The sequence below is a fragment of the Oncorhynchus gorbuscha genome, linkage group LG06 (assembly GCF_021184085.1).
Source record: "Oncorhynchus gorbuscha isolate QuinsamMale2020 ecotype Even-year linkage group LG06, OgorEven_v1.0, whole genome shotgun sequence".
Lineage (NCBI taxonomy): Eukaryota > Metazoa > Chordata > Actinopteri > Salmoniformes > Salmonidae > Oncorhynchus > Oncorhynchus gorbuscha.
The window spans coordinates 82,959,335-82,972,144 of NC_060178.1; the positions used below are offsets into that span (position 1 = coordinate 82,959,335).

General features: G+C 41.5%; 1 protein-coding gene across 3 annotated transcripts in view; it reads left to right on the plus strand.

The window, feature by feature from the left end:
- LOC124038420 (ribosomal protein S6 kinase alpha-2-like) overlaps positions 1-12,810 on the plus strand; it is a 55,079-nt gene that overhangs the window by 31,243 nt on the left and 11,026 nt on the right. For all 3 annotated transcript variants that reach the window (XM_046354281.1, XM_046354279.1, XM_046354280.1), the window contains 5 exons: positions 6,947-7,053; positions 8,250-8,287; positions 8,445-8,587; positions 9,368-9,438; positions 9,521-9,609. In XM_046354281.1, the coding sequence (XP_046210237.1) occupies positions 6,947-7,053; positions 8,250-8,287; positions 8,445-8,587; positions 9,368-9,438; positions 9,521-9,609 (448 nt within the window). The remainder of the gene's footprint in view (positions 1-6,946; positions 7,054-8,249; positions 8,288-8,444; positions 8,588-9,367; positions 9,439-9,520; positions 9,610-12,810) is intronic.

Below are 12,810 nucleotides of genomic sequence, written 5' to 3' on the forward strand. Positions count from 1 at the left end.
TGGAATTGACAGCTTTGGAAAGACAAAACTCTGACGTTTCCAAAACTGCAAAGATATTATCTGTGAGTGCCCCAGAACTAATGCTACAGGCGAAACCAAGATGAAGTTTCATACTGGAAATGCCCCAGAACTAATGCTACAGGCGAAACCAAGATGAAGTTTCATACTGGAAATGCCCCAGATTCTGAAGGCGCTGTGTTCCAATGTCTCCTTATATGGCTGTCAATGCGCCAGAAATGAACCTGCTCTTTGTATCGTTTCTCCAAGGTGTCTGCAGCATTGTGACGTGTTTGTAGGCATATCATTGGAAGATTGACCATAAGAGACTACATTTACCTGGTGTCCCTCCGGTGTCCTGTGTCGAAATTATTGCGTAATCTGTAGGTCCATGCACGTTCCATTTCTTCAGAAGAGAAAGTCAACTGGCACGAAGGATTTATCGTCGATAGATATGTGAAAACACCTTGAGGATTGATTCTAAACATCGGATTGCCATGTTTCTGTCGATATTATGGAGTTAATTTGGAAAAAAGTTCACGTTTTAATGACTTAATTTTCGTTTTTTTTCTCACCAAAACGTGATGAAGAATGATGAACAAAACTGAGCGATTTGTCAACACAAATAATATTTTTTGTAAAAACGGAAAATTTGCTATCTAACTGAGAGTCTCCTCATTGAAAACATCTGAAGTTCTTCAAAGGTACATTATTTTATTTGAATCCTTTTCTGTTTTTTTGTGAAAATGTTGCATGCTGAAAGCCAGGCATAATCCTATGCTAGGCTATCAATACTGTTACACAAATGCTTGTTTAGCTATGGTTCAAAAGCATATTTTGAAAATCTGAGATGACAGTGTTGTTAACAAAAGGCTAAGCTTGAGAGCAAATAGATTAATTTCATTTCATTTGCGATTTTCATGAATAGTTAACGTTGCGTTATGGTAATGAGCTTGAGGCTGTAGACACGATACCGGATCCAGGATGGCTCGACGCAAGAAGTTAACTTACCTAATTTGCACTCACTGTATATAGACTTTTGTTTTATTTTGTTCTACTGTATTATTGACTGTATGTTTTGTTTATACCATGTGTAACTCTGTGTTGTTGTATGTGTCGAATTGCTACGCTTTATCTTGGCCAGGTCGCAGTTGCAACTCAACTAGCCTACCTGGTTAAATAAAGGTGAAATTAAAAAGCCACTCCAGCATTGTCATGGCTGTGAGTTTAGGGTCGTTGTCCTGTTGGAAGGTGAACCTTCTCCTCCAGTCTGAGCTCCTGAGCGCTCTGGAGCAGGTTTTCATCAAGGATCTCTCTGTACTTTGTTCCATTAATCTTTCCCTCAATCCCAAGTACTCTACCAGTACATGCCGCTGAAAAACATCCCCAAAGCATGATGCTGCCACCACCATGCTTCAACGGAGGGATGGTGCCAGATTTCCTCCAGATGTGACGCTTGGCATTCAGGCCAAAGAGTTCAATCTTGGTTTCATCAGTCCAGAGAATCTTGTTTCTCATGGTCTGAGAGTCCTTTACGTGCCCTTTGACAAACTCCAAGGGGGCTGTCGTGCCTTTTATTGAGGAGTGGCTTCCATCTGGCCACTCTACCATAAAGGCCTGATTGGTAGAGTGCTGCAGAGATGGTTGTCCTTCTGGAAGTTTTTCCCAACTCCACAGAGGAACTCCAGAGGTCTGTCAGAGTGACAATCATAATTTTTCCCTGACCATGGCCCTTTTCCCCCGATTGCTCAATTTGGCTGGGAGGTAAGCTCTAAGAAAAGTCTTGGTGTTTCCAAACTTTTTGGTACCCTTTCCCAGATCTCTACCTCGAAACAATCCTGTATCGGAGATCTACGGACAATTCCTTCAACCTCATGGCTTGGTTTTTGCTCTGACATGCACGGTCAACTGTGGGACCTCATATAGACAGGTTTGTTCCTTTCCAAATAATGTCCAATCAATTGAATTTACCACAGGTTGATTCCTATCAAGTTGTATAAACATCTCAAGGATGATCAATGAAAACAGGATGCACCTGAGCTCAATTTCAAGTATCACAGTAAAGGGTCTGAATACTTATGTAAATATTTAAGATGTTTGAATTTTTAATACATTTTAATATACGCCTGGAGCGTAACAAAATGTGGGAAAAGGGAAGGGGTATGAATACTTTCCAAATGCACTGTATATGAATGTTATCAGATGTTAGAAAGTTATTTATTTCATAAACCTTATTTCTAAGGTTACATATATTAAAATTCCTAGCCCTATCCTGGGTAGTTTATCATAGATAATATGGAGAGAAAAGTTTTTACTTATGAGTGTCAGTTGGTGTGTGTGATGTTGGGCTGAAACAACTGAACCTGAAGCTTGGCTCTCTCACACTTCCCAGGCTTTTGGGACAATGTGCTTTGCATGTTGTAGCAGATGTAAGCAATGTCCCAACGTTCTCTGGCAGCTTTTATAGCTTGGATAAGTTATTTCCGGCTCTGGCGCACAGCTTCAAAGAAGTCCTCGTATAGGAAGATGTTGGTTTCTCTCAAGTTCTTGGCTCTCTCCAGAACAGCCGCCTTGTCCTTGAACCTCAGGAACTTGACAACTATCGGCCTGGGTCTATCATCAGGGCTGGTTACAGGTTTTCCAGACCTGTGGGCGTGCTCCACTTTTTCCTCAGACTCCGTCCAGGCCTCATGTGGAGACTGGTATGCCATCCACAACAATATTATTCCTCCTGGATTGTCCCTCTAGTCTAGATAGTAGGGCTGGGAATTGCCAGGGACCCTACTATACGATATTATCACTATACTTAGGTGCCGAAACGATTCGATACTGTGATTTTATTGTTCCAAACATATTGCTCACCATATGTCTACTGTAGAGAGACAAGACAGAGCCATGAGAAAATCAGTCATGGAAGTAAAGGTTCTCCAAACAAATGTGAGTTGTGGTGTAGGTACAGCCAACTAGGGCAAAAATAATATTCCTATAGTGTCAAAACTAAATGATATATTGTCAAAAATAATATCCTAATATCACTACTGTTTTCCCAGTCATCTGAAATAATGATCCACAGACTGCTGTCATCTCGCGTGGGCTTACAGTTTGTTGTCATCTTGCTGCAAGTCTCTTTCAGGACATACACCTCTCCCTGGACATACAGAACATACACTTTTCTGGTCAGATTGCCCATTATTTTGTTAGTTGAATCCACCAGTATTTGGACAAAGCTCTTGAAGCTATTTTCCTGTTGTAACAATTGCTTGTTGACATGTTTTTGTTGATTTTAAAAGATCACTCAACTGTGATAGTGAAACACTGTCCTCTCCATTTCTCCAAACTTCTTTAACTTTGGGCGGCATGACGGTTATCCACGGAATTCTAGCCAGCACAGCTCACAGGGCTGATATGAACAGCAACAAACAGCAGAGATTTCAACCGCCACTAGGGCTGGGACAATACCAGTATCGCGATACTCATTAGTATCGTGGCAAGGAAACAAAACTTGAATCAGATTTAACTTTAGGAAAATAGCCCTAATGTTGGAACCAAACATAATTATGTTGTCATCCAGAGTCACATTTATTTATTTTTCCAGCTATAGCACACTATATATATTATTTTTACATATATCAGGTTTTTAAAGGACCAAATCATTTGTTCTGCTTTGTGTTTTCATTTTTGCCATGGAAAGAAATATTGCAATAATGGTATTGTCACAGCCCTACTGAGCACACACCCCTGGGGGCCCCTGTGTTGAGGGTCAGAGTGGCGGAGGTGTTGTTGCCTACTCTTACCACCTGGGGTCGGCCCGTCAGGAGTCCAGGATCCAGTTGCAGAGGGGGGTGTTCAGTCTCAGGGTCCCGAGCTTGGAGGGCACTATGGTGTTTGAAATCTGAGTTGTAGTCGATGAACAGCATCCTCACATAGGTATTCCTTTTTTCTAGGTGAGAGAAGGCAGAATGGAGTGCACTTGAGATTGCATTGTCTGTGGATTTGTTGGGGCAGTAGGCAAATTGGAGTGGGTCCAGGGTGTCTGGAATAACGGAGTTGATGTGTGCCATGACCAGCCTTTCAAAACACTTCATTACAGATGTGAGTGTTATAGGGCGGTGGTCATTGTGGCACGATGCCTTAGTGTTTTGGGGAACAGGAAGGATGGTAGTCAGCTTGAAACATGTGGTGATTACAAACTGGGAGAGGTTGAAAATGTCTGGAAAGACACCTGCCAGCTGGTCTGTACATGCCCGGAGGACACGCCCTGGAATACCGTCCGGCCTTACAGACAGAGAGATATAACCGAGTGGGGGGCCTCATGCAGGGCTCTGTGTTGTTTCCAAACCTCTCCTTGAGTACCCCCAGCCATTCTTCTTATTTGTTCAATTCCAACTAGCATACCTGCTCCAACTAATCATCAAGCCCCTGATTAGTTGAATCGGGTTAGCTAGTATGCCTACTGGAATAGATCATATAAAATTAACTCTGGGGTATTCGAGGGGAGGTTTGCTCAAAGAAATGATTAAATGGATGGAGACCTTGATTATTATTGAATAATAAAAAACCTGCAGTCCGGATAATAGACCACCAACTTTGGAAATGCGTTCATCCATTCACCCATGTTTCCTAAAACTACTGCCTCCTATGTGTCATCGTGACTACTACCAATCCTTTTGTAAATAATAACTGGAATAACTGGAATGAAATAACTGGAATGAAATGTCTCTAGATTTAAATTTGTTCTTCTGGGCGAACAGACAAGTGGGAATTGAAATATGAATGAATTACTGCTGGTTTTGGAAATCACTCATCTGGAACAGCTAGCAGATTCCCTACTGCTGGTAGCAACTTGTTACTTTCACCACAATTAAATGCTCTCCTTGGCACCACAGTGTTTATTCCCCACACATATTCCATTTGGGAGCTAAAGTCATCTTTCTGTGGTTAAAATGATCTATTTAGTAAAGAAAGAGAAATACAACAATACATGCTCTACCTGAGGAAACTCAGCAAAGTTTTTATTAAGATGAATGCAACTCGCTCTGGATAAGAGTGTCTGCTAAATTACTAAAATGTAAATGTGTAACATCCTTGATGCAATATTTTGGTTGAGGTTCCAAACAGCTGGCTTTGTGATCAAGTTAGTGAGTTTCAGTAGTGTTCCATCTGTGGGTAGTGCTCTTGTTTTGCTCAGGCTACCTGACATTGGAATTATGGAAAGCTATTTAAAACACGTCAATGTAGGCTACTCTACAATTTTAAAAACACAGCTTTTATTTTCACAATCATATATCACACATGTACAGTGGGGCAAAAAAAGTATTTAGTCAGCCACCAATTGTGCAAGTTCTCCCACTTAAAAAGATGAGGCCTGTCATTTTCATCATAGGTACACTTCAACTATGACAGACAAAATGAGAAAAAAAATCCAGAAAATCACATTGTAGGATTTTTAAGGAATTTATTTGCAAATTATGGTGGAAAATAAGTATTTGGTCATCTACAAACAAGCATGATTTCTGGCTCTCACAGACCTGTAACTTCTTTGTTAAGAGGCTCCTCTGTTCTCCACTCATTACCTGTATTAATGGCACCTGTTTGAACTTGTTATCAGTATAAAAGAGACCTGTCCACAACCTCAAACAGTCACACTCCAAACTCCACTATGGCCAAGACCAAAGAGCTGTCAAAGGACACCAGAAACAAAATTGTAGACCTGCACCAGGCTGGGAAGATTGAATCTGCAATAGGTAAGCAGCTTGGTTTGAAGAAATCAACTGTGGGAGCAATTATTAGGAAATGGAAGACATACAAGACCACTGATAATCTCCCTCGATCTGGGGCTCCACGCAAGATCTCACTCCGTGTGGTCAAAATTATCACAAGAACGGTGAGCAAAAATCCCAGAACCACATGGTGGGACCTAGTGAATGACCTGCAGAGAGCTGGGACCAAAGTAACAAAGCCTACCATCAGTAACACACTACGCCGCCAGGGACTCAAAATCCTGCAGTGCCAGACGTGTCCCCCTGCTTAAGCCAGTACATGTCCAGGCCCGTCTGATGTTTGCTAGAGAGCCTTTGGATGATCCAGAAGAAGATTGGGAGAATGTCTTATAGTCAGATGAAACCAAAATATAACATTTGGGTAAAAACTCAACTCGTCGTGTTTGAAGGACAAAGAATGCTGAGTTGCATCCAAAGAACACCATACCTACTGCGAAGCATGGGGTTGGAAACATCATGCTTTGGGGCTGTTTTTCTGCAAAGGGACCAGGACGACTGATCCGTGTAAAGGAAAGAATGAATGGGGCCATGTATCGTGAGATTTTGAGTGAAAACCTCCTTCCATCAGCAAGGGCATTGAAGATGAAACGTGGCTGGGTCTTTCAGCATGACAATGATCCCAAACACACCGCCCAGGCAACGAAGGAGTGGCTTCGTAAGAAGCATTTCAAGGTCCTGGAGTGGCCTAGCCAGTCTCCCGATCTTAACCCCATAGAAAATCTTTGGAGGGAGTTGAAAGTCTGTGTTGCCCAGCAACAGCCCCAAAACATCACTACTCTAGAGGAGATCTGCATGGAGGAAGGGGCCAAAATACCAGCAACAGTATGTGAAAACCTTGTGAAGACTTACAGAAAACATTTGACCTCTGTCATTGCCAACAAAGGGTATATAACAAAGTATTGAGATAAACTTTTGTTATTGACCAAATACTTATTTTCCACCATAATTTGCAAATAAATTCATTAAAAATCCTACAATGTGATTTTCTGGATTTTTTTTTCTCATTTTGTCTGTCATAGTTGAAGTGTACATATGATAAAAATTACAGGCCTCTCATCTTTTTAAGTGGGAGAACTTGCACAATTGGTGGCTGACTAAATACTTCTTTGCCCCACTGTACTGTTTGCATCTTGTCAATGACTTTATCTTTCACCTTTCTCCTTCTGAAGGTGATGTTTACTGAAGAGGATGTGAAGTTCTATCTGGCTGAGCTGGCCTTGGCCTTAGATCACCTTCACAGTCTGGGCATCATCTACAGAGACCTCAAACCAGAGAAGTAAAGCCTCACTGACTGTACTGTGCCTAAGACTACTTCCTTATTCAAACAGCATCTTGCATATCCATTCTCCACAGTTTTATCATTTTTACCCATATGAGTACTCGTACACATTGTTTCTTTGTCTCCGAGACAAAGAATGACCAAGTACATAACTGTCGGATTTGATATCATATAATTCCGATCCATGAGTTTCAACAAGGTTGCATTACTGCTCCGTGGTGCTGCCTGTGACAGGTCTATCAAAACAACAACAGGTCTCTGTTGCATCTGTTCTGCATCTTTATCCTCCTGGACTTGTAAATTGGCTCTCGGGTACTTGATGAGAGGAAATAAACGAGGAACTCTCAGCATGGGAATAATTGACGTTTGAAGGTCTCGTGTAATTCCTGGTTTCAGTGGTCTGCTTTTTTTTGTCTTTGAAGGACGAGCTATTCCCAGCTTTACTGTTGATTAAATTGACACCAACCCAAGGGCAAAAGTGTGCTGTGCACAGATCCATTAGTTCTAACAAACAAACACCCAATAAATGGTATGGGTGTGCAGTGCCGAGAGGTTTGTAAGATGTGAAGATTTTATATAAAGTATTTCTATTATACAGATAGTTTATTAGGTACACACATCTAGTACAGGGTCAGACCCCCCTTTGCCTCCAGTACAGCCTGAATTCTTCAGGGCATTGAAACGTTTCTCAGTTGGTATTAAGAGACCTAACATGTTTCAGGAGAACATTCCCCACACCATTACACCACCGCAACATCCTGACTGGATGTTTTTTGTTGCACCATTCTCTGTAAACCCTAAACACTGTTGTGCTTGAAAAGCACAGGAGGCCGGACGTTTCTGAGATACTGAAACCGGCTCGCCTGTCACCGGCGATCATACTACGCTCAGTGGCTTAGGTCACTCGTTTTGCCCATTCTAAGGTTCAATAGAACAGTAACAATGCTTCAATGCCTTTCTGCCTGCCTTATATATCAAGCCACATCCACGTGACTCACTGTCTGTAGGGGCAAACTATTTTGTGTGTTTGTGTGTGTGTGTGTGTGTGGTACCAGTCAAACGTTTGGACACCGACTCATTCCAGGGTTTTTCTTAATTTTTCTTATTTTCTAATAGAACAATAGTGTAGACATCACAACTATGAAATAACAGGTACTGTATATATATTGATGTCGCATTCCTTCCCTCTACAGTATTCTTCTTGATGAGGAGGGCCACATCAAGATAACAGGTAACTAAAGACTGTTTTAAAAACATACAGCAGTGGTAGTAGTAGTTCAAACAGATATATCAGTAGTCTCTTTTTTATGTTGAATCCATTAAGCCCATAGCTGGTGGCTGTTTTCCTCTGTCTTTGACATCAATCCCTTTTATCAAATGTATTTTAGATTTCGGGCTGAGTAAAGAGGCAATAGACCATGACAAGCGAGCGTACTCCTTCTGCGGGACGATAGAGTACATGGCCCCTGAGGTGGTCAACAGAAGAGGACATACACATAGTGCTGACTGGTGGTCATTTGGCGTCTTAATGGTGTGGACTTCCCTCCCTTTCTTTTTGATAATGCATTACAGACATACTATAGCTATTGGTTGGCTGCAATGTTATTGCAACACAATCTCTAGGTCAGAGTTTCATATAATGAAATTGTTTGCATACAGTATATGGACGTGCAGCACTGTGCATACAGCCTGCACGACCAGGTCACTAATGGTCCAACCTATAGTCAAAATGTGGATCTTAGTGCAGAGACATCATAATGACGATGCATACTGGTATGGTAGTAGTCCACTACTTCTACGCCAAACACTAGTCTCACCTCTTCAATCCTCTTATATTAAAAAATGAATGCTGATTGAATAGACCTGTTACAATAAGGTTGCTGCTGACTAATCCACACATTACTCCACCACCTCTAAAGAACAAAGGGCTCCCTAATGGTTTCTTAGCTCAGTACTGTAGCCTCACGTTAAAACCAGATCAATACAAACCTTGCCAAATGTATCCCTTTAGGACCAGAATTTATAATGCAAGCTTTGCTCTCTCTAAAAGAAACCCGCCAGGCATATCACCTTGAAGACACATTTCAGTTGAATGCATTCAGTTGTACGACTGACTAGGTATCCCCCTTTTCCTTTCTTTTTGCTCTGCATCTGCAGTGTTAGAACAAATGCCTGTGTAGTAACTGGAAAATATTATTTTCCTATATTATACCATAGTATAGTGAGTTTGTCATCCAAGAAACTGTCAAAATTGTGGTTTTGTAAAGAGATTCAGAGGATTGGTACTGACATTGTTTGTCTTTATTTTCAGTTTGAAATGCTGACAGGATCTCTACCATTTCAAGGCAAAGATCGCAAGGAAACAATGGCCCTCATTCTAAAGTAAGATATGACAATTTGTATGGCAAATATATATGAAATGCATTACTTTGTGGAATAATTGTCTTTTTTTGTTGTTTTGTAGGGCAAAACTTGGCATGCCGCAATTCTTAAGCCCAGAGGTGCAAAGTTTAATACGGGCCCTCTTCAAAAGAAATCCTACCAATAGATTAGGTATGTAGTCAAGAGAATTAATAGTGTGTGTCATTTCACATGCTCCTCTAATTGAAAGACTAATTTATAGCATTAGATAAGCCATTTCTCATTTTTTAAATGTGACACAGACAGCATTGAAATCGGAATTTTACATCTTCAAATTGAGGGTTTTAGGGACAGTGCAGGCTAGAAAGCACAGTTAATGCATGTGCTCTCTTACTCCTCGGTGGAAGCAGGTTGACCAGTGTTGGGATTGAATATAACCACATTAATCACTTCCTCCGTGATTGATAAGATGGAGAGTAATGTCAAGCTAAATTTCAACTGTACTAGGCATCACTAGTGTGGTACCTGTGGTGCAGTCAGATTATTTAACCAGGTAGGCCAGTTGAGAACAAGTTCTCATTTACAACTGTGACCTGGCCAAGATAAAGCAAAGCAGTGTGACAAAAACAACAACACAGAGTTACACATAAACAAATGTACAGTCAATAACACAAAATAAAGGAAAAATAGAAAAATCTATGTACAGTGTGTGCAAATGTAGGTAGGTAGACAATAAATAGGCCCAAGAGGCAAAAATAATTACAATTTAGCATTAATACTGGAGTGATAGATATGCAGATGATGATGTGCAAGGAGAGATTCTGGGGGGCAAAAGAGCAAGAGGGTAAGTAATAATATGGGGATGAGGTAGACAGGTGTGCTATTTACAGATTGGCTGTGTACAGGTACAGTGATCGGTAAGCTGATCTGACAGCTGATGCTTAAAGTTAGAGAGGGAGATATAAGTCTCCAACTTCAGTGATTTTTGAAATTCGTTCCAGTCATTGGCAGCAGAGAACTGGAAGGAAAGGGAGCCAAAGGAAGTGTTGACTTTGGGGATGACCAGTGTAATATACCTGCGGGAGCGCGTGCTACGGGTGGGAGTTGCTATGGTGGCTAGTGAGCTAAGGTGGGGATTTACCTAGCAAAGACTTATAGATGACCTGGAGCCATTGGGTTTGGCGACGGATATGTAGTGAGGGCCAGCCAACGAGAGCATACAGGTTGCAGTGCTGGGTACTATATGGGGCTTTGGTGATAAAACGGATGGCACTGTGATAGACTCCATCCAGTTTGCTGAGTAGAGTGTTGGGGGCTATTTTGTCAATTACATCGCCGAAGTCAAAGTTCAGTAGGATAGTTTTACAAGGGTATGTTTGGCGGCATGAGTGTAGGAGGCTTTGTTGTGAAATAGGAAGCCGATTTTAGATTTCATTTTGGATTGGAGATGCTTAATGTGAGTCTGGAGAGTTTACAGTCTAACCAGACACCTAGATATTTGTAGTTGTCCACATATTCTAGGTCAGAACCGTCCAGAGTAGTGATGCTAGTCGGGCGGGAGGGGACGGGCAGCAATCAGTTGAAGAGCATGCACTTCGTTTTACTAGCATTTAAAAGCAGCTGGAGGCCACGGAAGGAGAGTTAAATGGCGTTGAAGCTCGTTTTGGAGGTTTGTTAGCACGGTGTCCAAAGAAGGGTCAGCTGTATACAGAATGGTGTTGTCTGCGTAGAGGTGGATCAGAGAATCACCAGCAGCTAGAGCGACATTATATATATAATAAAAGATTCGGCCCGAGAATTGAACCCAGCCAGAGATCTGGACAACAGGCCCTTCGATTTGACACACTGAACTCTATCTGAGAAGTAGTTGGTGAACCAGGTGAGGCAGTCATTTGAGAAGCCAAGGCTATTGAGTCTGCCGATTTAAGAATCCGATTATTGACAGAGTCGAAAGCCTTGGCCAAGTCGATGAAGACGGCTGCACAGTACTGTCTTTTATCGATGGCGGTTATGATAAAGTAGAGAGGTTTAATGCTTTATTATGTGTTATACAATGGGTTGGTCTACGGGTGTCATTCCAGCTGGTGTCTATTCTACAAGTTACCACTGGCTAAATCTGATGTTAAAATGCCTATTTACTCTGTTCCATCTGACTGTGCAAGCCACTGTCTCATCAGCCCAGCCAGGCAATTTATAAACTTGATCTCCACTATAAAAAGCATCAAGACATTATCTCACATTTCTTTTAGATTAACCTTTAGTTTTCAACAGCGGAGATTTATATAAACCTTGCTGTCTGTCTCTCTGACATTTGCAACATTGTTTCAGTATTCAAATTCCATCTGCAGCTGTCCCATAGTAATGAATGTGTCGGGAGTCCGGATGAAACAGACAGACAGGCAGGCAGCGTTTCTCAGCCAGTCGAAATCATGAATCAGATGGCATCATTTTTATAGATATATACAAACAAATGTCAATTGAGAAAAGGTCAAACGAAATGAAGTGCAGCTACTTTGCTGTCTTTCCAGCTTCAGTTTGAAGTGATTGTGTTCGCTGTGTTGTTGGCTAGCTCCTCTGAACAGCGGAGGCCTGACGAGTGAGTGAGCACATTTTCTATTCCAGTCGAAATCGCGCCTCATTAGCTCATTGTTATGGATGTATCCAAATAAATGTCACTAGAAAAGCTTAAACAAATTCAAATGTGGCTACTTTGTTGTTATTCTGGCTGCACTTTTTGATGTGACTGTAAGTTAGCCATAGTTGGCTAGCTAGCGAGCAAGGGATAAGAACGTTGCCAGCCAGTATGGCTATCGAACATTACGTACGAACGACTGAGTCGCGTCCATAGATACAGAACAAAAAGACTGAACGGCTGGGTCGCGTCCATAGATACAGAACAAAAAGACTGAACGGCTGGTTCGCGTCTCTGGCAACCGAACCGATAGAACGAATGACCAGCTGGCTTGGGCAGCAACCCTAGATTTGTGTCGGGACTATATCTTGTGGAAGGATGAAATAGTATTAATACATTAATCTAATTAACGTGTTTAATGAAAACATGTAAATCATTTTTTGAATATGTTGATAACCCGTTGTAGAAAAGTGATAACCGGTGTTTGGAGGATATATTGGCATGGTTTGCTGGCCCTTGACGAACATCACCAGTGGCAATATATCCTCCAAACCCCGGCTTCGAGGGCATTATCACTTAATTATATGCATGTATATGAGCCTTTATGTATTACTGCATACATAGGGCTGGTATTTTACCACCCTAGACCCTTGTTTAAAAATCATGTTTAGAGAGTGTAGCCTAATAATCCACATAATACCCCATATTCTCACTGAATAATATGGTGGAGCAGAGATACTTGTGAAAGAATTTGAGTAAGT